This window comes from Saccopteryx leptura, chromosome 2 (assembly GCF_036850995.1).
Source record: "Saccopteryx leptura isolate mSacLep1 chromosome 2, mSacLep1_pri_phased_curated, whole genome shotgun sequence".
NCBI classification, from domain to species: Eukaryota; Metazoa; Chordata; class Mammalia; order Chiroptera; family Emballonuridae; genus Saccopteryx; species Saccopteryx leptura.
In genome coordinates this window covers 365,486,282-365,511,376 of record NC_089504.1, presented here as the reverse complement: position 1 = coordinate 365,511,376, position 25,095 = coordinate 365,486,282, and the positions used below count along the sequence as shown (strand labels likewise).

At 61.5% G+C, this 25,095-nt stretch overlaps 1 protein-coding gene across 1 annotated transcript in view; it reads left to right on the top strand.

Moving 5' to 3' along the window:
* Nucleotides 1–25,095, top strand: part of MYO15A (myosin XVA) — a 64,731-nt gene that overhangs the window by 15,638 nt on the left and 23,998 nt on the right. Inside the window, exons 12-47 of the mRNA XM_066364583.1 lie at nt 14–175; nt 2,450–2,563; nt 3,051–3,109; nt 3,195–3,318; nt 5,407–5,502; nt 5,976–6,107; nt 6,645–6,770; nt 7,489–7,566; nt 8,516–8,664; nt 8,754–8,799; nt 8,974–9,098; nt 9,537–9,654; nt 10,355–10,530; nt 10,997–11,081; nt 11,996–12,077; nt 12,161–12,291; nt 12,794–12,889; nt 14,005–14,240; nt 15,945–16,126; nt 16,451–16,523; nt 16,764–16,955; nt 17,625–17,785; nt 17,916–18,010; nt 18,514–18,628; nt 18,799–18,866; nt 18,954–19,031; nt 19,188–19,368; nt 19,472–19,604; nt 19,892–19,997; nt 20,099–20,171; nt 21,260–21,381; nt 21,560–21,619; nt 22,481–22,556; nt 22,845–22,960; nt 23,272–23,390; nt 24,698–24,839. Coding sequence (XP_066220680.1) covers nt 14–175; nt 2,450–2,563; nt 3,051–3,109; nt 3,195–3,318; nt 5,407–5,502; nt 5,976–6,107; nt 6,645–6,770; nt 7,489–7,566; nt 8,516–8,664; nt 8,754–8,799; nt 8,974–9,098; nt 9,537–9,654; nt 10,355–10,530; nt 10,997–11,081; nt 11,996–12,077; nt 12,161–12,291; nt 12,794–12,889; nt 14,005–14,240; nt 15,945–16,126; nt 16,451–16,523; nt 16,764–16,955; nt 17,625–17,785; nt 17,916–18,010; nt 18,514–18,628; nt 18,799–18,866; nt 18,954–19,031; nt 19,188–19,368; nt 19,472–19,604; nt 19,892–19,997; nt 20,099–20,171; nt 21,260–21,381; nt 21,560–21,619; nt 22,481–22,556; nt 22,845–22,960; nt 23,272–23,390; nt 24,698–24,839 — 4,227 coding nt within the window. The remainder of the gene's footprint in view (nt 1–13; nt 176–2,449; nt 2,564–3,050; nt 3,110–3,194; nt 3,319–5,406; nt 5,503–5,975; nt 6,108–6,644; nt 6,771–7,488; nt 7,567–8,515; nt 8,665–8,753; nt 8,800–8,973; nt 9,099–9,536; nt 9,655–10,354; nt 10,531–10,996; nt 11,082–11,995; nt 12,078–12,160; nt 12,292–12,793; nt 12,890–14,004; nt 14,241–15,944; nt 16,127–16,450; nt 16,524–16,763; nt 16,956–17,624; nt 17,786–17,915; nt 18,011–18,513; nt 18,629–18,798; nt 18,867–18,953; nt 19,032–19,187; nt 19,369–19,471; nt 19,605–19,891; nt 19,998–20,098; nt 20,172–21,259; nt 21,382–21,559; nt 21,620–22,480; nt 22,557–22,844; nt 22,961–23,271; nt 23,391–24,697; nt 24,840–25,095) is intronic.

Genomic DNA, 25,095 nt, shown 5'->3' with positions numbered 1-25,095 from the left:
TGTCCTCCCCCAGGGCGGGAACTGTGAGATCTCAGGGAAGAGCGACGGGGACGACTTCCGCCGGCTGCTGGCTGCCATGGAGGTGCTGGGCTTCAGCGGGGAGGACCAGGACAGCATCTTCCGCATCCTGGCCTCCATCCTGCACCTGGGCAATGTCTACTTTGAGAAGTACGAGGTGAGAGCGGGGCGCAGCCTGCCACGCGGCCCGGGCCCCCCTTGGGGCCGCAGGCATCCTCTCAGGAGGCCTGGGAGTGACCGGGATCTGCCTCTCAGGTTACGCCACACACAGTAGCTCTCTCGTCTCCCGCTGTGGGGGCGCTCATCTCCCCCCCCCATCTCCCGCTGTGGGGGTGCTCATCTCCGCCCCCCCCGTCTCCCGCTGTGGGGGCGCTCATCTCCCCCCCCATCTCCCGCTGTGGGGGTGCTCATCTCCCCCCCCCACCATCTCCCACTGTGGGGTGCCCCGCTGTGGGGGTGCTCATCTCCCCCCCCCCCATCTCCCGCTGTGGGGACGCTCATCTCCCCCCCCCGTCTCCCGCTGTGGGGGTGCTCATCTCCCCCCCCCCGTCTCCCGCTGTGGGGTGCCCCGCTGTGGGGGTGCTCATCTTTTCCTCGCTGGTGTGTGAGAGCGCTTTGCACAGGTGAAGGAAATCAGCCCTTTGTCCCTGACAGGACGTAGACATATGTTTTCTGCTTTATTGTTTATATTTTGATTTTATGTACAGGGGTTTTGGTTTTGGGTTTTTGTTGTTCTGGTTGTTTGGGCCATACAGATCTTTAAAATTATTTTCAGGCATTTTGTTCATCAATCCTTTCTTGTATAAATTTTAGACTTTTTATCATTTTTATTTATTTATTTATTTATTTATTTATTTTTTTTTTTTTTGTATTTTGCTTAAGTTGGAAACGGGGAGACAGACAGACTCCCGCATGCGCCCGACCGGGATCCACCCGGCATGCCCACCAGGGGGCGATGCTCTGCCCATCTGGGGGGTCGCTCTGCCGCAATCAGAACCATTCTAGCCCCTGGGGCAGAGGCCATGGAGCCATCCCCAGCGCCAGGGCCATCTTTGCTCCAATGGAGCCTTGGCTGCGGGAGGGGAAGAGAGAGACAGAGAGGAAGGAGAGGGGGAGGGGTGGAGAAGCAGATGGGCGCTTCTCCTGTGTGTCCTGGCTGGGAATCGAACCCGGTTCCCTCCCACATGCCAGGCTGACGCTCTACCACTGAGCCAACCGGCCAGGGCCGACTTTTTATCAATTTTAGAGAGACCTATTTCTCTGAAATTATAACAGCTTTCTCCCATATTTTTTTTCCAAGACTTTTTATGGTTTTCATGTTTTTGTTTTTAACATTTATATCTTTGATTCACCAGGAATTTATCCCTGTAAGGTATGAAGCAGGATCCAATTTCTTTTTTTTTTCCGAGGCAGTTACCTAATTATACTAATCCCCCACTTGAGAAATACCTATTTGTCATGTACTGAATTCCTATGTGCATTATGTCTAATTCCAGACTTTCTATGATGCCTCATTACTCTAGTTACATACTGTGTATCTGTTATCTGTTTTCATTGTCCTAACTTTGTCCTCTGTGTTACCATCTCCCAGGTCTCCCTGCACTTCTATTTCAGAATTTTCTTGGGTCTTCTAGCTTGTTGATGGTTTTATACGACCTTTAAAATTAGCTGATGCAGCCCTGGCTGGTTGGCTCAGTGGTAGAGCGTCGGCCTGGCGTGCAGAAGTCCCGGGTTCGATTCCCGGCCAGGGCACACAGGAGAAGCGCCCATCTGCTTCTCCACCCCTCCCCCTCTCCTTCCTCTCTGTCTCTCTCTTCTCCTCCCGCAGCCGAGGCTCCATTGGAGCAAAGATGGCCCGGGCGCTGGGGATGGCTCCTTGGCCTCTGCCCCAGGCGCTAGAGTGGCTCTGGTCACGACAGAGCGACGCCCCGGAGGGGCAGAGCATCGCCCCCCTGGTGGGCAGAGCGTCGCCGGGTGGATCCCGGTTGGGCGCATGCGGGGGTCTGTCTGACTGTCTCTCCCCATTTCCAGCTTCAGAAAAATACAAAAAAAAAAAAAAAATTAGCTGATGCAGCTCAAAGCACAGTCCTGTTGGTATTTGTGCATGCGTGTGTATATGTGTGTGTGACAGAGTCAGAGAGAGGGACAAATAGGGATAGACAGACAGGAAGGGAGAGAGATGAGAAGCATTAATTCTTCATTGTGGCACCTTAGTTGTTCATTGATTGCTTTCTCATCTGTGCCTTGACTGGGGGGCTACAGCAGACCGAGTGACCCCTTGCTCGAGCCAGTGACCTTGGGCTTTAAGCCAGCGACCTTTGGGCTCAAGCCAGCGACCTCGGGGTTTCAAACCTGGGTCCTCTGCACCCCAGTCCTACGCTCTGTCCACTGCGCCGCTGCCTGGTCAGGCTCCTGTTGGTGTCTTACGCAGACAGATGCACAGGAGGTGGCCTCGGTGGTGAGCGCCCGAGAGATCCAGGCCGTGGCAGAGCTGCTGCAGATCTCCCCTGAGGGCCTGCAGAAGGCCATCACCTTCAAAGTGACCGTGAGTCTTTGGGCTCAGAGATTCTGTCGGAGGGGGTCGGCCCCAGACCCCAGAGGAAAGAGGTGCCCGGTCTCCAGGCCTTTGCACAGGCTGCTCCGTCTGCCTGCAAATGCTCTTTTCTCTTCCCCCTGCTCCACCTTCAAGACCCAACACAGGTGTGGCCACCTCCAGGGAGCTGGACCATAGTGACCGTGGCTGGGGCAATTCCTCCTCTGGCCTTCCGCCTTTGTCCCTGCCAGGGCTGGCCTCACTGTGCCATGTTGGCCGATGCCTCTGTCTCCCCCGTTAGACCAGTAGCCCACACCCCGACCAGCATAGCCAGGCAGAAGGGAGGAGGCACGGATCCTGTGGCATGCCTGGCTGACTCTACACCTAAGACCAGTCACGCCATCTCCCTTCCCCACACACCTCCCCCACCCAGTCCTCCGGGCACTTCCTGGAGGTGGTGGCCAGCTGGCTGCCACTCAGGGGCCTCGTCCCTCCTCAGGAGACAATACGAGAGAAGATCTTCACCCCCCTGACCGTGGAGAGCGCCGTGGATGCCAGGTGAGGGGGCGCCTGTCCCTGTCTGAGCGTCCAGACGCCTGCCCGCCCGCTGTGCCCACCCACACCGACACCATCTCTGCTCCAGGGACGCCATCGCCAAGGTCTTGTATGCACTGCTGTTCGGATGGCTCATCACCAGGGTCAACGCACTGGTGTCCCCACAGCAGGACGCTCTGTCTATTGCCATCCTGGACATCTACGGCTTCGAGGTGGGGCTTCACGGGTGGGTGAGGGGTGGGTGACATACAGCCTCATCGCTCCCACATCTCTTTGCCCTCAGCACGACCGCCATCTGCTCAGGGCCCCCCTCCCTACTGCCATTTCCCTGGTCTTCTCCAGTTCCTAAGGGCCTGCCCTTGGGAAGGTTCCCGGAGGGACTGGGTGGGCATGGGGGACACACGGTGACAAACAGATGTGGGTGGCTATAGCCATCACAGAGTCAGCCCAGCCCTGGGGGAGCCCTACAGAAACACCCTTAGCTGGGCAAGGGTCAGGGAAGACTTCCTAGAAAGGGAAGAGATGTCCCTGAGTAAATTAATTCCTTAAGAACCAATCAAGGTGGAGGGGACAGCGTATGCAAACTCGGAGAGGTGTGGTGGGGTGTGGCCTCTGGGGAGCTGGGAGTCATTTGCAGGGCTGGGGGAGGTGGCACAGCTGTGTTGAGTGCAAGGTGGGGGAAATGGTGAGAGACAAGGCAAGATCCTAAAAATGAGACTGATAGCTGGCCCTGGCCGGTTGGCTCAGCACTAGAGCGATCCCCAGGTGTGTGGGAGTCCCAGGTTCAATTCCCAGCCAGGGCACACAGGAGAAGCGCCCATCTGCTTCTCCACCCTTCCCCCTCTCCTTTCTTTCTGTCTCTCTCTTCCCCTCCTGCAGCCAAGGCTCGGGCGCTGAGGATGGCTCTGTGGCCTCTGCCTCAGGCGCTAGAATGGCTCTGGTTGCAATGGAACAACGTCCCAGATGGGCAGAGCATTGCCCCCTGGTGGGCATGCCGGGTGGGTCCCGGTCGGGCACATGTGGAAGTCTGTATCTCTGCCTCCCTCCCCCCGCCCCCCACACTTCTCATTTCGGAAAAAGTGATAGCTAACGCTCACCTGGCACCTATTATGGGCCAGGTTCTATTCTAACTACTTTGTGTTTATGAATTCACTTAATCTTTACAGCTGCCTTATGAGGTGGTATCGTCATTGTCCTTGTTTTACAGACGGGGAAGCTGAGGTAGAGAGAGCTTGTCCAAGGTCACGTAGTTAGAATGATTGGAACCCTGGCAGAAAGTTCCAGAGCCTGGGCCTTTCACCACGACCTAAACTGACTCTTGTTGGGACCTAGACTGCCCGGCTCTTCCCAGTGCCTAGTGGGTGCTGCGACCAGCTTGGCCAGGGGCATGCTCCAAAGGAGGGCGCTGCAGGACTTAAGAAAAAACACACAAGATACAACCTAGAGAAAAGATGGGTCCAGGGGACTCCCGGCCTCTAGGACTGAGAGCCCAGATCTCTGCAGCCTCAGCATATTTATTCATGTCTCTTCTCATCGAGCAAATCAGCAGAGCCTGGGTCAAGTTAGCCTAGAGTGAATTCAGGTGCAGCGAAGGATGATTAACTAATAGCTTTCAGGTATGCAGGAAAATGCCATAGGGATCAGCTGCTTCCTTTAAACCAGGGGTCGGGAACCTTTTTGGCTGAGAGCCATGAACGCCACATATTTTAAAATGTAATTCCGTGAGAGCCATACAATGACCCATGTACTTTACGCATTATCCAATAAAAATTTGGTGTTGTCCCAGACAACAGCTGTGATTGGCTCCAGCCACCCGCAACCATGAACATGAGCGGTAGGAAATGAATGGATTGTAATACACGAGAATGTTTTATATTTTTAACATTATTTTTTTTTTTTATTAAAGATTTGTCTGCCAGCCAGATGCAGCCATCAAAAGAGCCACATCTGGCTTGCGAGCCATAGGTCCCCGACCCCTGCTTTAAACAATCTTACCGGTGCTTGCCGGGGCGGCGTTCCGCTCCCGCAGGACTTGGTGCTCCCGAGTCCACCCCACAGACTTGTCTCAGGGCGGTCTACTCTCTCGCCATCTTCCTGCCCTGGGAGCTGTGGGGGGTTCCGAGCAGGGGGCTTGTCGCTGGGGCTCCCACAGCTGAAGCTGTGGCCATGGAAGGCAGAGAGGGGGCCGCGCCTGAGTGAGGTGGGCCGGTGGGAGGTGGGCAGGGCCCTGGGAGGGGCGAGAGAGGCTGCTGCCACCACGGAGGGACCAGGCACCAGCCTCACCACCCGCCTGCCCGCAGGACCTGAGCTTCAACAGCTTCGAGCAGCTGTGCATCAACTATGCAAACGAGAATCTGCAGTACCTTTTCAACAAGATCGTCTTCCAGGAAGAGCAGGTGGGCGGGGCCTCCGTCCGCACCCCCTTCCCTGTCCCCACCTGGTGCCAGTGCCGGTGCCGGTGCTGGTGCCAGTGCTGGCGCCGGTGTGCCTGGCTTGGCGACAGACAGGATATGCTGGTTCTTTAAGGGCCAGTGGGAGGTTGTGAGGAGATAGGGCGGAGGGAAGGGCATTGTAAGCCGGGGACCAACACGTGGGAAGGCTTCTGCTCTGGACAGGGAAGAGGATGGGCTCGAGCGAAGCCCTCTTGGGGGGGTCCTTTTTATGTTCTGCGGGGCTGCCTGCCCCAGGTGGAGGGAGGAGGAGGGCCCAGAGAGGGTTCCTGTTGCCTTGTTAGGAAGTGAGCTCCCTGTGCTAGGAGGTGTGCAAGCAGAGTTACCCCTGGCCAGGCCCCTCTGGGTGGATTTCACCTAGGAGGCAGGGCGGGGGGCACCTGGGTGGGATGAGGAAGCTGAACCCCATCTCCCCGCAGGAGGAATACATCCGCGAGCAGATCAACTGGAGGGAGATCACCTTCGCGGACAACCAGCCCTGCATCAACCTCATCTCCCTGAAGCCTTACGGCATCCTGCGCATCCTCGATGACCAGTGCTGCTTTCCCCAGGTGAGCCGCAGGCGCTGTGTGAGCCCAGTCAGTTGGCTGGACATCTCTGGGCCTCGTGTCCTCAGCAGGCCCACGTCCGACATTGTGTCTGCTCTGGCCTGGGACGGGGGTGCTCAGGACACCAAACCTGCCACTCACAACCTGGGGTGATTGGGGCTGGATGGGAACTGCAGATGTCCAGACAAGGGACTACACCAGCCTGGGAAGTCCTAGAGGGCTTCCTGGAGGAGGTGACCTTGGGGCAGGGCCTCCAATTCTGATTAGAAAACACCACTGTGGGTTGTGTGTTCCAGGCATTGGGATTAGAGCATGCAGAGGCAGCTGGGCTGGAAGAGAGGCAATCAATCAGGCACGCTTGTCTGCAGGGGTCCACTTAGGTTATCTCCTAACGGCAATAACGGGCAGCCAGGGGAAGAAACTGTGACCCGTCCCTCCTCCCCAGTGACCATGGGGGATCAGTTAGGTCTGCAGAAGTGCTGAAAGGCCAGGAACAGGGTGCCCCCACCCACCCACCCGCTGACCCCTGCCTGCCCCCAGGCCACAGACCACACCTTTCTCCAGAAGTGCCATTACCACCACGGCGCCAACCCTCTCTACTTCAAGCCCAAGATGCCGCTGCCCGAGTTCACCATCAAGCACTACGCGGGCAAAGTCACCTACCAGGTGAGTGAGACCCAAGACCGCCCTCGTGGCCTCCCGTGCCCCAGTGTCCTGCCACTTGGGGGCCCAGACGCCCCACACGGGCTCCAGGGCACTCCCACCCGGTTCCAGTTCGGGCTCTGCTGACCCTCCGCTGTGGAACCTTGGGCACATCCCCGTCCCTCTCTGAGCCTCTGTCTCCTCATTTGGAAAGCGGGATAATAATCGTGCCCACCTCATGGGTGTGGGACGTCCGGGGCGAGGGCGGGTTTGGTGCAGAGAAGCTGTTATCAGGAGCGATATCACTGGGGTCCCGTTCAGCACCATCCTCTCAGGCACATTCCTGCCCCGGAGCTGTCTCAGGCCAAGATTCTAAGCCGCTGTCCCCATGTGGGCCGGCCTCGATGTCCTCATCTGCAGGAGGGGGACGGGACCCAGACTGGTCACGTGAAGGCGGCTAGTGCCCTCCTACCCTGGGAATGACAATGACAGTGGGGACAGGACAAGAGGGGACCATCGCAGGAGACAGGGCCCAGTCCCTCCTAGAACAGTTAGGGAAGCAGAGGCCTGGAGGTGCAGGGCCAGGGTCACCCCAGGGCTGTAGGAAGGAAGGGAAGGAGGCAGGAGTAGGCAGGCTGATGCACCCTGGGGGGGGGGGGTAGCCCTCTCCCGTGTCCTCCCTGCTGCGTGTGGGGAAGGGACGTCCCAGCCCCAGCTGCCCTGCCAGTCCTGCCCTTTCCAGGTGCACAAGTTCCTGGATAAGAACCACGACCAGGTGCGCCAGGACGTGCTGGACCTATTTGTCCGCAGCCGGACGCGGGTGAGCAAACCTCTCTGGCCCTACTCTCTGGGCCTGCCCCAGAGCAGGCAGCCTGGCCAGGCCTGGCCACGCCCACCCCATCCCCTTCCGTCCAGCTGGCCACGCCCACCCCACCCCCTTCCATCCAGCTGGCCATGCCCACCCCATCCCCTTCCGTCCACCTGGCCACGCCCACCCGTCCCCTTCCATCCAGCTGGCCACGCCCACCCCATCCCCTTCCGCCCACCTGGCCACGCCCACCCGTCCCCTTCCGTCCACCTGGCCACGCCCACCCCCCTTCCACCCACCTGGCCACGCCCACCCGTCCCCTTCCGTCCACCTGGCCACGCCCACCCGTCCCCTTCCATCCACCTGGCCACGCCCACCCCATCCCCTTCCATCCAGCTGGCCACGCCCACCCGTCCCCTTCCATCCAGCTGGCCACGCCCACCCCATCCCCTTCCGTCCACCTGGCCATGCCCACCCCGTCCCCTTCCGTCCACTCGATGAGTGGTTCTCCAGCCCTTATTCTCTGCCACCTACCGCCGTCCCCCCACCCCACCCCCGTCTGGGTTTCCATTTTCCTCCTCGGTCACATGGGCACCCTCCTCCTGAGGTCACTGCTCGAGTTCATGAGCACGTCTGTAACAGGCCACCTCAGGCCCAGGCACCTCGTTAGGGCCTGTGTGTTCCTCAGACTGAAGAAAAAAGTAGTCGGCCCGACCACGGGACAGGTCTCTTGGAAAGGGTGCAAGCCAGGAGGACAGGGACCTCGCCGAGAGGGCAGGGGTGTCTCGGGTTTGTGTTCTGGTCCTTCCTGGTCTGAAGACGACTCCTGTCCTCTCGCTCTCCCTGCCCCTCCCCACTTCTCTCCTGGTTTCCGTCTCTCCGCACGGACGGTGGACCACCGTCTCTCCGCACGGACCACCGTTCCCTCTCGGCACCTGGACCTCTCCCCACGCCTCCCCAGGTGGTGGCCCACCTCTTCTCCAGCCACGCCCCGCAGGCCGCCCCTCAACGCCTGGGCAAGAGCAGCTCCCTCAGCCGGCTCTACAAGGCGCACACCGTGGCCGCCAAGTTTCAGCAGTCGCTGCTAGATCTGGTGGAAAAGATGGAGAGGTGGGTGTGGCTGGGGGGGACAGGTCCTCGCTTCTCTTTCCTTCCCCGGGGGGCCTCACACCGCCTTCCTCCTGCCCCTCTCTGCCCAGGTGTAACCCCTTGTTCGTGCGCTGCCTGAAGCCCAATCACAAGAAGGTAGGTGATGGGTGAGGCCCCCCCCCCCGGGAGTCAGGTCCTCCTCCCCACGCTGCAGGAGCACGGGCCAGCGGTTTGCCTCTCTGGGCCTCCCACTGCCCAGCCCACCCGTGGGGACTCTCTGCCACTGACCACAGGGGCGGGCGTGCAGCTCTTCCCTCGGGCCCCCCACAGGAGCCAGGCCTCTTTGAGACAGATGTGGTCACGGCGCAGCTACGCTACTCGGGGGTGCTGGAGACCGTGCGGATCCGGAAAGAGGGCTTCCCGGTGCGGCTGCCTTTCCAGGTGTTCATCGACAGGTACCTTCCACCGCCATGCTGCGGAGCACGCCTGCCAGTCCGCCTGGGTCCCGGGGGTACGCGCCCAGGAGAACGGGGTTTGCTCTCGGCAAGACCGCCGTGGGCTAGCTGTTGCACGGCGTATATTTATCGTCTTGCTTTTTTTTTTCTTCATGGTTTTATTACGTGTTGATTCTGAGAGAAGCGTGTTTAATAGTGATCAGGACAAATGTCTAGCAGATAGCAATCAAGGTGTCTGATTCTCCTGAAATCGTTTCTACAACTTCCTGAAGCGAATAGGTCGAGTTTTGAGGCTAGAGTGTCTTTTCTGACTAAGACACTGAGGAGAGCCACTGCTGGGACCCAGGCCTCCTGGAGACGGGGCGGGGGTGACTGTGAATATAGCTGGCAGCTGGGCAGGTAGGTCCCGTGGCCCCAAGCTGGATTTGGCCCCTGCAGGTACCGCTGTCTGGTGCCCCTCGAGCACAACCTGCCAGCCAGTGGGGACATGTGTGTGTCGGTGCTGAGCCGCCTGTGCACCGTCATGCCCAACATGTACCGCGTGGGCATCAGCAAGGTGAGTCCCACCCCGCACGCAGCCCCCGGAGGTCCCAACCAAGTTCAGGGGCTCCCTCCGACACTGGGCCAATGGAATCAGAATGTCCAAGCTAGAGATGACCGTGTCCGGGAGGCAATCTAGTGGAGCTTGGTGAATGGAATGCAAATCCCACCTACAGCCCTTGGTGGTGGGGGGGGGTGACTTCCCACTGCCTAGCATGCCTTCACTCCCTCTTCCATCTTTCCAAACCCACCCCCTCCCACCCCATCCCACCCCATCCCACCCCATCCCATCCCACCCCATCCCCCACCCCATCCCCCACCCCATCCCATCCCATTCCCATCCCACCCCATCCCCCACCCCATCCCATCCCACCCCATCCCCCACCCCATCCCATCCCACCCCATCCCACCCCATCCCACCCCATCCCCCCACCCCATCCCATCCCACCCCATCCCACCCCATCCCACCCCATCCCATCCCATCTCCCACCCCACCCCATCCCACCCCATCCCATCCCACCCCATCCCATCCTATCCCCCCATCTCACCCCATCCCACCCTATCCCCTCCCATCCCCTCCTCTCCCATCCCACCCCTCCCCCACCCCACCGCACCCTCCGCCCAGCTCCGTCTGTCTGTCCCCGTGGACTCCGCAGCGGGGGGCTCTGGGCCTGGCCGCCTGGCCCTCCCCGGCCTCACGCTGCCTCCGCCCTCAGCTCTTCCTGAAGGAGCACCTGCACCAGCTGCTGGAGAGCATGCGGGAGCACGTCCTCCACCTGGCGGCCCTCACGCTGCAGCGCTGCCTGCGCGGCTTCCTCATCAAGCGCCGCTTCCGCTCCCTGCGCCGCAAGATCATCCTGCTGCAGAGCCGAGCTCGCGGCTACCTGGCCAGGTGCGTGGGGACGGCCGGGCTCCCTGGAACCCCTCCGGCTCGGCTGGGGGCAGGCGAGGGCCTGACCTCGGGGAGTTAGGCCCCCTGTTCCGCGAGGTCTGCGGAAGGAAGATCCGGGTCTGTGTCTCTGCTTGCGGACGTCCTTCCGTTCCGGCCCCTGGTCCTTGTGACTCCACCCAGCCCAGAAGGACCCTGCCCTGCGTCTCAGGGACACCAGGTTCCAGCCTGACGGAAAGTACCCGGTCCAGCTGGTTTAATCCGGGCTCGGTCACTTGCTCTGCTCTGTGACCTTCGTGAGCCAGGTCCCTGCCCTGCCTCTGAGCTCGTTTTCCTTGGTGCCAGACGGTCCCCGCGCAGAGTGTGCCACCCAGGCCAGGCTGCCCCGGGCATATCTGCCCGTTGTTCACGCACGTCCCGAACCCCTCAGCTTCCCCCAGCGAGACCCTCCTCCCTCCCGACCCCCCAGGCAGCGGTATCAGCAGATGAGGAAGAGCCTGGTGAAGTTCCGGTCCCTCGTGAACACGTACCTGACCCACCGGCATCACCTCAAGGTGCAGGCCTCCCCCTTGCCCTTCTCCCAAGGAGCCAGGCCTGTCCTGTCCGGGTCCAGGGAGGGGCAGGGGTGGGGAGGAGGCCCTCAGCGCCCAGGAGGAGACAGCCGGTCCTGGGTTCGAGTCACCGCTCGCTCTGCTGCGCCAGCTGGGCTTCCTGGGTCCCTCCCTGGCCTTCCTTCCCTGCCCATCCTCTCTCTGGGGCTGGGGAGAGAGGGAAGCGAACACAGCGTGTGAGGGGTTTGGCCCGGTGCCGGGTGCACCGGGGGTCTTCTGTGTGCGGGTCCGACGAGGCTCTGGCAGCTGGACCGGCGCCGAGCACGGTCTTACCTTTTGCTTTTGCTCTTACCTCGGCGCCGGGCTTGGCCCATTGTCAGATAAACCAGCACTGGAGAGAGGAACGCAGTCGTAGTAGCCCGAGTGTGGCCGGCCGCTCTCTCGCAGGTCTGGGGGGGCGTCCCTCCGTCTCCCAGCGTTCCTCTGTCCCTCGCCCCTCTCTCTCTCTCTCTCTCTCTCTCTCCCTCTCTCTCGGACACGGTCTGGCTCCCTTCTCCTCCTGTGTCTCTGGCCACACACACCTCAGCCTCCCTCCTCCTGTGAGGTGGGGACAGTTCCGTCCAGAAGGCAGGCGACCCGAGCGCCTCCGCCTCCATTGCCCACGCTGGCCGCCCTGTGTCCGCGGGCCCGGCCTGTCCCCGGCTTGCTGGCCGCCCTGTGTCCGCGGGCCCGGCCTGTCCCCGGCTTGCGGCCTCCGCCTTGACCATCTGCTCTCCTGCAGCCGAGGGCAGAGTGGAGGCTCTGGGTGGAGGAGGTGGTCGGGGGGGTCTGGGTGGCCGCCCACCGGGGGCACAGGAAGGGAGGGTGGCCCGTGGGGTTGTGGCCGGCCGGTCCCTCACCCTGGGCTGTCCCTCCAGGAGCTGAGCAAGAGGGAGGTGGTCGCCGTACGGCACCTGGAGGTGCCGGCGGAGTTGGCCGGGCTCCTGCTGACGGCGACAGGTAGCTCCGTGCCGGACGGTGTGGCGGGAGTGGCCCCGGGCGGGCCAGGGAGCCGGGCACCTCATGCCTGCCTCTCCCCGCAGGCCCCAGGGCAGCCCCGGTGCCCCGGGTGGCCCCCGTGCGGACGCCCCGGCTGCAGGCGGAGCTCCGTGTCACGCTACCCCTGGATATCAACAACCACCCCATGGCCAAGTTCGTCCGGTGCCATTTCAAGGTAAGGGCTGGCGTAAGGCCCAGCGGACACAGACTGGTTAGAACTGACACTGTCCTCCGCCTGGGGCCGGCTCCTGTCTGCGCCCTGTGGCATCAGGTCTGAGCCTTCGGTTACTGGATCATGAGGAGTCGGGGGGTTGGGGGGCTCCACTGGAGGCCTAGGGAGCAGTGGGGAGCCCTCGGAGGCTCGGGAAGGGGCTATTTGCCAGCTGGTCTGGAATGACGTCAGAAACTCAACAGTTAGTGAAGCCACAGTGTGTCACCCTGCTTTAATTCTCTGCCCTCCAGAGGGGCCTCGGCAGGGGCTCAGACTGTCTCTGCCACCACCTTGCTGAGGGGAGGCTGGGGCGGGCCCCTCTCCAAGCCTCGGTTTCCCCATCTACACATGGGGGGACAGGAGCTCTTGCCTCCTGGGCTCTTGCGCTCCAACCTGGCACCAAGTAGTGGATCCAGGCATGCCCGTCTGTCCTGTCTGTCCCCATCTGTCTGTCCTGTGCCCTCAGGAACCCGCCTTTGGGATGCTGACAGTGCCCCCACGGACGCCCCTGACCGGGCTGCCGGTAGAGCACCAGGCAGAAGCCGTGAGCATCTTCAAGCTGGTACGGGCCCGTCGGGACCACCCTCGAATCCACAGCCCCCGTGCCTGAGGCCAGGCCACGAGCCTCCCCATCTGGTCCTCCGGACCATCCATCAGCTACAGCCGTAGAGTCCAAGCCCCTTCCTTAGAGGGGAGACTTCTGTCAGGGGTGCCTGCCTCCCCCCACCCCGGGCTGGGGTCTGGGAGACTGAGGATTTTCTTCTCCCAGACAATTTCCTGGCAAAAAAAAGCCCGCCTCTCTGGATGTTCCCAGGGACACCAAGCACAGATCCAGGTTCTCTCCTCAAGGATGTCCTAGTCCTGTGGTCGGCAAACTCATTAGTCAACAGAGCCAAATAACAGTACAACGATTGGAATTTCTTTTGAGGGCCAAATTTTTTAAACTTAAACTATCTAGGTAGGTACATTCCTTATCGAGGCAGCGCCCGCAAGTGGTATTTTGTGGAAGAGCCACACTCAAGGGGCCAAAGAGCCGCGTGTGGCTTGCGAGCCGCAGTTTGCTGACCACTGTTCTGAAAGGGGAGAGGGACATCTGGAGGCCGGCTAGCCCAGAGCCCAGGGCAGGGGCAGGTCAGGGAGAGCTTCCTGGAGGAGGGAGCACTTGGACAAGAGTAGAAGGAGGAGCCAGGCACGTCGTGGAGGTGGTGCAGAGAAAAGAGGAAATGGATGTGGTTAGAACAGAGGATGAGGAGTACCTTGATTGACAAGCCGGGGCTCAGATGTCATCCCGGGGGCGGACCTTATGGGGCCAAGGAGGGTGGGCCTTATGGGGCCACAAGAGGGATGTGGTCGGTTGTGTGGCCGCCCTGGGGTCTGAATGGAGCAGCGAGGTGCCTGCTGGAGGCCAGGGGTGCAGGGCGGGGCGGGAGCTATAGAAGGTTCATGAGCAGGAGAGAAAGTTGGGCGTTGATGCTGGATCTTGACTTTTCCCCGTGGCAGGGGCGACCTGCCTGGCCTCTTGGCGTGAGATGTAACTGTTCTATCGCGATGTGGGGAACGTGTGTGTGGGCAGGGGGGCACACAGGCAGGACAGGAGAGAGAGATGCACCTTGAGGGGTTGGGAACCTGGCAGTCACACCTTGCCCGGAGGCCCAGCAGCGTCTGTTTGTGGCCCAGATCCTGCGTTTCATGGGTGACCCCTACCTGCATGGCGCTCAGGAGATCGTCTTCGGGAACTACATTGTGCAGAAGGGGCTGGCGGTCCCCGATCTGCGGGACGAGATCCTGGCGCAGCTGGCCAACCAGGTGTGGCGGAATCCCAGCGCCCACAACGCCGAGCGGGGCTGGCTCCTGCTGGCCGCCTGCCTCAGTGGCTTTGCTCCTTCCTCACGCCTCAGCAAGTACCTGCTCAAGTGAGTGGAGTCGGGTGGGGGCTGGCACGAGGCCAGGGGCGTGACAGTAGGGGTCAGGAGTGAGGGCTCTCTGTGCACGGATGCTCGGGCACAGACGCCAGTCAGGAGCTGCTCTCTGTGTCTCCACCGGACTTACCGAGGAGGGTGGGAATCGGGTGGGGTTGGATCAAGGACTTCCGGACTCAGCAGGTGGCCAGGCCAGGCAGTGGGCATGATTTGGGATTGAGACACTGACCTTTCACCACAGGGGGAGATCGTGGGGTCTTTAGAAGAATAGACTCTGACGGCCAGTGACAACCATATCAGAGCTGGGTGACCTCGGGCATGTGATTTAGCCTCGCTGAGCCTCAGTTTCCCCTGTCTACCACGGGGACAGTCAGAGCACCTACTCTCCCCCACCCCCAAAGTTGGAATCGGGGAGGCAGAGAGACAGACTCCCGCATGTGCCCAACTGGGATCCACCCGGCACGCCCACCAGGGGGCGATGCTCTGCCCATCTGGGGTGTCGCTCTGTTGCCACCAGAGCCACTCTAGCGCCTGAGGCAGAAGTCACAGAGCCATCCTCAGCACCCGGGCCAACTTTGCCCCAATGAAGCCTTGGCTGCAGGAGGGGAAGAGAGAGAGAGAGAAAGAGAGAGAAAGGAGAGGGGGAGGGGTGGAGAAGCAGATGGGCGCTTCTCCTGTGTGCCCTGGTCGGGAATCGAACCTGGGACTTCCATACACCAGGCTGACCCTCTACCCCTGAACCAACTGGCCAGGGCTCAGAGCGCCTGCTTTATAGGCTGTGTCAGGGTGCATGCGAAGGGCTCAGAGCAGAGGCAGGCGTGTGGTGAGGGATATGTGAGGACAGACGGCCGTCGTCAGCATCCTGAGGGGGTCGGGGCTGGGGTCACCCTGCTGGGTTCTAAGGCTGATCTGCAAGGAATAGAGGCTCAGACAGGCCCCCCGTGCGGATCCCAGCTGCATGGCATGGGGCAAGCCACGGCTACTCTCCGAACCTCCTTCCTTACCTATAAACTGGGGGTGGTGGCAGGAGTCACCTTCCAGGGTGGCTCTGAGCTGCAGAGTGTACCGAGGTTGCCCAGCCACGGGCAGAAGGTGGGCGGCTCACTGGCCGGTAGGAGAGGGCTCTCCGGCCTGCCCGGGGCTTCCTGTGGGCACGGCTCTGGGCTCCGTTTTATAGACACTCTGGTCCTGTTCCACTGCTGCTCCTGGCCACGTCCCTTAGCACTTGGGAGGGGACAGGGAGCCAGGCATGAGAAACGCCTGCCACCGGCCACCGGCAGAGGTCAAACTCATGGGTCCTGGGTCAAGCTGACCCCTCTCAGCTGTCTCGTGTACAGGCAAGAACGTGGCACCAGGCCCAGAGAGGACGGATAACCAGCCAGGGGTGCCGGGTGCGTGGGTGGAGCCCTCCAGAGTCCTGCTTCTTGCCCACATGGTGCTGCAGACCCCACCCTGTCAGTGACATTTTGCTCCAACAAGCTGAGGGGGGCCATCCTGGACCCGCAGAGGTCTGTCCTCGGACCTCCATGCTGGTCTGAGATCCTTCTGGGCTGTGGCCCAGTCCACTCCTTCATTTTGGGCCGCGCCTCAGAACGCTGGGCTAGCCTCGGCCTCCTTCCCACGAGCCCCCGAATGAGTCGTCCCCTGCCCCGGGGCTGGCCTCAGCTCCTTCTCCTTCCTGGCTCTCACTCCCCGCAGGTTTGTGTCTGATTATGGGCGGCACGGCTTCCAGGCCGTGTGCCAACATCGCCTCATGCAGGCCATGGGCCGGGCACAGCAGCAGGGCTCCGTGGCGGCCCGCACCTTCCCTCCGACCCAGCTCGAGTGGACAGCCACCCAGGAGAAGGCCAGCATGGCTCTGGACGTGGGCTGCTTCAACGGTGAGCTGCCCTCCCTTCCTGCCTCCCTGCCTCAGGTGGGGGCCCCTGGAGTCTGCTGGCCCCGTGAGGCCCTGAGGTCAGAAGACACCACAGGAGGTTGTAGAGCTGGGCAGGGGCCCAGTGGATGTGGCCCTGGGAAGAGGTCTTGGAGTGGGTGTGGGGTGGACCTGGGATGTGGGAGCAGAGCTCGGGGCAGGGACGACGCAGACCCAGGGTCCTGGGCAGGTGGGAGAAGCCTGAGCACAGGAAGCAGGCGGGGAAGCAGCAGTCAGACCTCCTGTGGGCAGAGTCCCAGGCTGAGCCCAGCACCCGCTCTCATCCCAGGTGACCAGTTCTGCTGCCCAGTGCACTCCTGGAGCACGGGGGAAGAGGTGGCTGGAGACATCCTGAGACACAGGTTGGCTCCCGGGATGCCCTGTCCAGCACACCCTTGTACACCTAGGAAGGAAGGAGGGAAGGGAAGGGGAGAGGGAGGGCAAGGAGGGAGGGGGAGGGGGAAGGAGGCTAGGTTCCCCCCAAAGGGCCCCACGGGGTCCACCCTGGTCCCGCATGGCATCTGACTCACATCCCAGAGTCCCTGTGGGGAGTCCCTCTTGCCTTCGTCCCTCATTCATGGCCCTTCCCGTGCTGTCACCAGGGGGCTGGCAGAGGGCTGGCGAGGCTGGACCGTGGCTATGAAGAACGGGGTCCAGTGGGCAGAGCTGGCAGGCCACGACTACGTGCTGGACCTGGTGTCGGACCTGGAGCTGCTGAGGGACTTCCCACGGCAGAAGTCCTACTTCATTGTGGGTGCAGAAGGGCCCCTGGCCAGCAGGGGCGGCCCGAGAGCGTAGGTGGCTACCTGGGCCCTTCCTCCAGAGGGCCTCACCCAGCACAAGACTGCCCCCCTGGGCTGCTGGGAGAGGCTGAGCTCTGAACTTACGCTTCAAGGTTCTGGGGAGGTGGGGCTTACCAGAGGGCCCTGCCTTTAAAGAGAGAGAGACAGAGCCCTGGCCGGTTGGCTCAGTGGTAGAGCATTGGCCTGGCGTGCAGAAGTCCCGGGTTCGATTCCCGGCCGGGGCACACAGGAGAAGCGCCCATCTGCTTTTCCACCCCTCCCCCTCTCCTTCCTCTCTGTCTCTCTCTTCTCTTCCCACAGCTGAGGCTCCATTGGAGCAAAGATGGCCCGGGCGCTGGGGATGGCTCCTTGGCCTCTGCCCCAGGCGCTAGAATGGCTCTGGTCGCAACAGAGCGACACCCTGGAGGGGCAGAGCATTGCCCCCTGGTGGGCAGAGCATCGCCCCTGGTGGGCGTGCCGGGTGGATCCCGGTCGGGCGCATGCGGGAGTCTGTCTGACTGTCTCTCCCCATTTCCAGCTTCAGAAAAATACAAAAAAAAAAAAAAAAAGAGAGAGAGACATTCAATTCTGGGGTACAAAGGAGAATGTTGGGGGAGGGGGGTGCTGGGAGGGCTGCTGGCCCCTCTGGGTTCAGATGCCCTGTGTCCCCCCTCCCCACAGAGTGTTTGGGAACAGCTGGGACTCGGACGAGGACGCGCCCACTAGGCCCCAGACACTGGGGCGCGTGCCCAAAGTGGCCGACTCCAGTGGGTACTGCAGCCACAATGAGAACAGTACAGACGGGGAACCGGAGGCCCAGAGAGGGACAAGAACCCACCAAGGTGAACCAGCCATGGCCACTTTCTCTGTTCGGTGTGGGGAGGGGACCTGGGGGCTGTGAGAGGAGATTAGCAGGGAAAAAAAAAGTGACTTTTGTGTGTCTCTCCCCGCCACACCCCACCCCACTGCCAGACCTGGACAGCCTTGGAGAGCCCGCTGTGTCCCACAAGGGACTGGACTGCTACCTGGACAGCCTCTTCGACCCCGTGTTGTCCTACGGGGATGCGGTAAGGATGGGGCAGGTGTTCGCAGACAGCAGGCTCATCACGTACATAGCAAGTCACATATACCTACCGGGTGACACAGGCAGGGCCTTGGGGTGGCATGTCCAGCTGGGGACCCAGCGAAGGATGGGGTGTCCTCTCGGCTAGAGGTGCTTCTGGACAGAGGCCCAGGACTGCTCGCCATGTCCCGTGGAAGGCAGTCCCCTCGGGCCCTCGTGCTCACTCTGAGGACTCCCACGAGCCCCTCCGTGGCATGACGTGCAGCCCCGAGCAGGGCAGAGCCCCTGTCTTTGAGCTTCTGTTGACCTCTCTGTGGAAGTGGGGTGGTGAGCTGGGAGCTTGCCAGGTGGAGGGGGAGTGGACATGGGCAGAGGCTGGGCCAGCAGCGGACACTGGCGGGTGGGAGGCCCCCAGCATGGAGGCGACGGCGGTGTCGGGTGCCCGTTGCCTGGGAACCTCGGGAGGACAGCACTGCGGCGGTCACTCGAGCCCTTGGCTGCCCCTAGGACCTGGAGAAGCCGACCACCATCGCCTACCGCATGAAAGGGGGAGGCCAGCCTGCAGGAGGCGGCGGCAGCGGCACCGAAGACACCCCCAAGAGACCCCCAGAGCCAAAGCCGAGTCAGTGCCTTCCCAGGGTGGGGTCCCCTCCTGCTTCTCCGAGGTCCTGCCCGCGCTAGACGGGAGGCAGCCACGGGCATGGTGGAGGCGGGGTAGCTGTGAGGCGGGGGGGATGTGGCAGGGAATCCCCGTTTCCCTCACCCCGGGCCCCCTGCCCTGGCTCCCCCCAGTCCCGGGCCTGGATGCCTCCACGCTGGCTCTACAGCAGGCCTTCATCCACAAGCAGGCCATGCTGCTGGTGAGTGCAAAGACACTGCGGCCGTGGGGGGCTGGGGGCGTGCCCAGAGCCCACGCCTGCCTGGTCATCGCTGCCACCTCTCCCCAGGCCAGGGAGATGACCCTGCAGGCCATGGCACTCCAGCAGCAGCCCCTGAGTCCCGTCCCGAGGCCCTTGCCCCCCGAGGTGAGCCTGGCCCGCCCAGGTGAGTGCTGTGCTGCTCCAGGGTCTCGGTGTGCCTCTCTGAGCCAGGACCCCCACTGCCCGTCCTGGGGGACACGGGGCTCCTGAGAGCAAGCCGGCGGGTCCCGGGGAGCTCACCTCACACCCTGCTCTCTGCAGAAACCCCTAGCACCGGAGGCACGGCCCAAGTTCATAGGCACTGGACCCCCGGCCAAGCCCGTGCTGCTGCGCTCCACATCTAAGCCCTTGACCCCAGCCCCTCTGGCCAAGGCCCCGAAGCTCCCCACGAAGCCTGTGGCTGCCCCTATTCTAGCTCAGGACCGGGCGTCTCCAGAAGCCAGTGAGTGTCCTGTCCCTGCTGGAATGGTGGCAGGAGCCTCCCAGAGTGGGACTGGGAGGGGTGTGGCCTCCCTCGGCCCCCCACCCTCACCTCTTGCCCACAGCTTTGCCCTGCCCAGAGCTGGTCCGGTACTCAACCCTCAACTCGGAGCACTTCCCACAGCCCACCCAGCAGATCAAGAACATCGTGCGGCAGTACCAGCAGCCGCCCCCGGGAGGCCAGCCCAAGGCCCTCAGGTCAGCCCTGTGTCTCCCCCAGCCCCCGGCCAGGCGGCCTCCTCCCTCAGCCTGAGTGCCCAGCAGTGTGTGGGGGAGGAAGTCTAGCTGTGCAGATGGTCCACGTGGTCCCCTTGGGCAGAGGGGAGGCCCGGACCGCTGACTAGGGTTGTGCTGTGTGACCTCAGACCAGTCTCGGATGCGACTCTCTCTCTGGGTCCTGGTTTATAATGTTGGGGGTGGAGGGAGAGGGTCCTGACTGTAGGGACTTGTGACGGGGAGGAGGAGCTCAGTGTCCAACCCACCAGGAAGGACGGCGGGAGGGTGTTTGTGAAGCGGCCGGACCCCCACGAGGAAGCCCTGATGATCCTGAAGGGGCAGATGAGCCACATGGCGGCGGCACCTGGCACCCAGGTGAGGGGCCGGACCCGGCTGGGCCCCGGGCAGAATGGAAGGCCCAGTGGGGCCTCTGTGGGAGCAATGCCCCCTGAGCACTCTCCTTGGGGTGGGGACAGGTGCCCAGAGAGACCGTGGCCCTGGTGAAGCCAGTGACCAGTGCACCAAGGCCGTCCGTGGGGCCCACTCCTGGTGAGGAGCTGGGAGAAAGGAGGGAGGGACAGGGAGGTGGGTGCCACACGTGAGTACACCTGTGTGAGCACAGGTGAGTCTCTCATCTGTGTGTCAGTGGCATGTGTGTCCGTGTCCCGAACCCGTGCAGACCTACTGTGTGGGCGTATGTGTGATTATCTCAGCACTTACCTAACACCGATTTCAGGCCGGGCCCACCTTGGCCTCACCGAATCGTCACTGAAACCCTTTGACACGGTACCCTCTGTACCTACAGATGTTACAGAAGGGGAGGCACAGAGAGGTTAAACAACTTGCCCAAGATCACACAGCTCAAAACGTGGCAGACCAGGGATCTAGATCCTGGCCTCCTGACATCACAATTGGAGCCCTAACCTCTACTTCCTTTGCCTCCTGCTAGCCACAGTGATCTTAAGGGTTATAAATCAGCTTGCATCGAGTCCCTGGCAGAAACACTCCAGTGGCTCTGAGAAGAGGCTCCATACTCCTCACTGTGGCCTGTGAGGCCCACCCACCTCCCCAACTCTGTCTGCTCCCACTTCCCCCTCTCCACACACTCTGTTCCTCAGGGCTCCTGGAACATACCAAACCCATTCCTGCCTCAGGGCCTTTGCACTTGCTGTTCCCTTTGCCTAGAATGCTCTTCTCAAAACAGACCTTTGCATGCCTGGCCCCTTCTTATCATTTACTTCTCAAAACATCGCCTCCTCAGAGAGGTCTCCCAGACCACCCAGACTCAAGGACCCTCACAGACCTAGCCCCCGGACTCTTTTTTCCTAAATCGCCCAGTTTTATTTCCACGCCGTGGCTCCCAGCACTGAGAGCTTTGGTCATTTTCGAATTCTCTATTTCGCCCACACCTCTGCCAGGAGACTCTAAACTCAAGGTGGGCGCCTTGTTTATCCTGGTCATGGTGACAACCCCCGCCCCCCGCACAGGCCTGCCTACACAAGGTGCTTCCGTGATGGAGGGTTGAGCTGTAGGAGGGTTCCTGTGTACATGTGATTGGGTGTGTCTGTGGCCAAGGGTGTGGGCTAGATACCGCTCTGTCCCCCCTCAAGTCTCCCCAACGTGGCTGTGCTCCCCAGTGCTGCCTTCGAGGTCGCTGGAGCCAGCTGAGGATCCTGTGCAGACGCAGCTACACCGCCTCCTGAACCCCAACTTCTATGGCTACCAGGACCCCCCCTGGCAGATCTTCCTGCGCAAAGAGGTGCCTGGAGCCAGGGGAGGAGCGGAGTAGGGGCAGAGGGGCCCACCGGGACTGGAGAACCAGATCAGGGCGCAGCTGAGCTCGGGCTCCGGCAGCTGGTGCAAAGCGGGGCTCTTCCTAGGGCCGAGGGGGCGTTCGGAAGGTCCTCACCGAAGGCATCTTGCACCCCCCCACACAGGTGTTTTACCCAAAGGACAGCTATAGCCACCCTGTGCAACTAGATCTCCTGTTCCGGCAGGTGAGGTCCTCTCTTCCCTTTCTGCCTCAGTGGACTCGGCAGGGCTATAATGGGCCCATGGACTCGCTGTCTGCAAATTCTGCTGCTGCCCTCTTGGAGTTGGTGGGGTTCTTGACCGTGGTGGGTGTGGATGGGAAACTGTCCTACTGGGTCCCCCACCTCCATGATCAGAATCAACAAGCCCGCCATCCCACCTGACCAGACTCACAGTTTGTCTGAGCTCAATGGGGCCCCAACGTCAAAAATCCAAGTGCTGGCCCTGGCCGGTTGGCTCAGTGGTAGAGCGTCGGCCTGGCATGCAGGAGTCCCAAGTTCGATTCCCGGCCAGGGCACACAGGAGAAGCGCCCATCTGCTTCTCCACCCCTCCCCCTCTCCTTCCTCTCTATCTCACTCTTCCCCTCCCACAGCCAAGGCTCCATTGGAGCAAAGTTGGCCCGGGTACTGAGGATAGCTCTGTGGCCTCTGCCTCAGGCGCTAGAATGGCTCTGGTTGCAACGGAGCAATGGCCCCAGATGGGCAGAGCATCGCCCCCTGGTGGGCATGCTGGGTGGATCCCGGTCAGGTGCATGCGGGTGTCTGACTACCTCCCCATTTCCAACTTCAGAAAAATACAAAAAAAAAAAAAAATCCAAGTCCCGCTGCCTAGATGAGGAAACTGAGGCCTGGGTGGGGAGCATAGCTTGTAGAGAGAAAGGAAGGAGAGGGTCCTTGTTAGTGGGGTCTGATTGACCCAGATGACCCCACAGCTGCATAAGTGGGACCCCCCCACCCACACCTCCCAGAATCGCCCCGCCTGTCCAGCCTGGGCTCCCAGCTGGGGGCGTCCCTCGGGCCACCCGCATCGCGGCTCCTTCCCACAGATCCTGCACGACACCTTCTCCGAGGCCTGCCTGCGTATCTCCGAGGAGGAAAGGCTCAAGATGAAGGCCTTGTTTGGTACCACGGAGGGGGGGTGGGGACAGGAGAGGGTGAGCCTTGCCCCACTCACCTCCCAGACTCCCCTCCTTGCTCTGCTGCTGGTCTCTCCCATTGCCAGACGACAGGTTTGAGGTCGGCTCTGCCTGAGCCGTCCAGTCTGTCCCTGGATAGATCGGTTTCCCAGTCTGGACACCAGCAACATCATGGACCCACACCTTCTTGCTGAGTGTCAGCCCCCCTCCCTGCCAGGAAGGCCGGCAGGAGATGCAGGTGGGGAGGGTCCTAACCCTACCCTGTGTCCCTCAGCCCAGAACCAGCTGGACAGGCAGCGGCCCCTAGTGACAGAGAGCGTGAAGCGAGCTGTGGTCAGCACTGCCCGTGACAGCTGGGAGGTCTACTTCTCCCGCCTCTTCCCCGCCACGGTGCGAGCCACACCCGCCCACCTCCCGCCCACCTCCCGCCCACCTCCTATCCAGCCCCGCCCACCTCCCTTCCGGCTCCAACCCCAGCCCCGCCCACCTCCCGCCCAGCCCCGCCCACCTCCCTTCCGGCTCCAACCCCAGCCCCGCCCACCTCCCGCCCTGCCCAACCCCAGTCCCGCCCACTTCCCTTCCGGCTCCCACCCCAGCCCCGCCCACCTCCAGTCCAAGCCCCGCCCAGCCCAACCTCAGCCGGGGGCGCTTTACGGACCAGGCTGGGAGACCGTTCTCCTACACCTTTATCTCCACCCCAGGGCAGCGTGGGGACTGGCGTGCAGATCCTGGCTGTGTCTCACACGGGCATCAAACTCCTGCAAATGGTCAGGGGCAGCCGCGAGACCAGCGGGCAGTTGCGGGTCCTCCGCACATACAGGTGACTGGGCACGGGACGAAGGTGGGGCGAGCTGTGCACTGGGGCACGGACTGGCATCAGCGTCTCGTCGCTGTCTCTTTCCACAGCCCATTACTGAGCGCAGTTACTGTGCCAGGCCGGCTGCGTGCCAATCCCCTTCATCCATCCCACTTCACAGGTGGGGAAACAGGCTCAGGGAGAGAAGGTGCCTGTCTCAGGTCACATAGCCCGGAAATAGATGAGCTAGGAGCCCACCTTGCCATCCTGCCCCCTGCCCGCACCCCAGCCCTGCCCACCCTGCCCTAACACAGCTCACTGCAGTGCAGCTATGGTGCCCTCAACAACCAAGTTCCCGCGCAGAACGGAAGGGAAGGGACGCTCCAGCGTGAGAGCTTCCTACTGAGCCCTCCAGCCCCTGCTGGCCAGTGGACCTCTCTGTCCTCCACAGCACAGGGCAGAAACAGAGGCTGGCTCACCCCTTGAGCGAAAAGCTCCTTGCTTCGAAAGATGGAGGGAATTCAGTCAATGAGCGAAAAATAGATTTGTCTAGGCAGAACCTGGGAGATTGGATCCAGAGGCAAATAAGTAAATAATTCAATAGCCTGACCAGGCGGTGGCACAGTGAATAGAGTGTCGGACTGGGATGTGGAGGACCCAGGTTTGAAACTCTGAGGTTACTGGCTTGAGCCCAAGGTCACTGGCTTGAGCAAGGGGTCACTCACTCTTCTGTAGCCCCCTAGTCTACAGCAGACACATATAAGAAAGCAATCGTCGAACAACTAACCGTTCATTGAACACACTGCTGCAACGAAAAACTTGTGTTTCTCATCTCTCTCCCTTCCTGTCTGTCTGTCTCTATCTGTCCCTCTCTGTGTCTCTGTCAAAAAAAAAAAAAAAAAAAAAAAAAGGCCTGACCTGTGGTAGCGCAGTGGATAAAGCGTCAACCTGGAAACACTGAGGTCGCCGGTTCAAAACCCTGGCTTGCCTGGTCAAGGCACATATGGGAGTTGATGCTTCCTGCTCCTCCCCCTTCTCTTTCTCTCTTTCTCCCTCTCCACCCCCCTTCCTCTCTAAAATGAATTAAAAAAATAAATAAGTGAATAGCAGAGCGTGGGGAGGAACTGGAATGTGGTTGTGCCCAGGGTCCTAGGCAAGGAGTAGGGGCTACAGAGTGATCAGGGAGGGGAGGCTGGGGAAGCCCTTTGGGTGTCCTGGGGGGTGCTGTGCAGTGGTGCTGGGGTTCTGGGATGGAGCAGGAGGGGTGGAGTCCACGGGGTCCTCCCTCGGGTCCTGGGCTCCTGCCCTCACGCTGCCGCCCCGCCCCCCAGCTTCGCAGATATCCTGTTTGTGACCATCCCATCCCAGAACATGCTGGAGTTCAACCTGGCCAGCGAGAAGGTCATCCTCTTCTCCGCCCGGGCTCACCAGGTCAAGACCCTGGTGGACGACTTCATCCTGGAGCTGAAGAAGGTCAGGGTCTTCCCACGGATGCCCCTCCACCCCCACCGGGCACCCAGGGCCAAGAACAGGGCTTCCCCTACCCGCCCCAAATGCAGACCAGCCACACCTGCCTGGGCCGTACAGGTGTGTGTGTGTGTGTGTGTGTGTGTGTGTGTGAGAGAGAGAGAGAGAGAGAGAGAGTGGCCAGGACCGTAGACCGCTGTGGGCCTCAGGCCTTGGCACGGGCTTTGCCCTCCACTGGGGATGCCCTGTTGCCTGGGCCTGC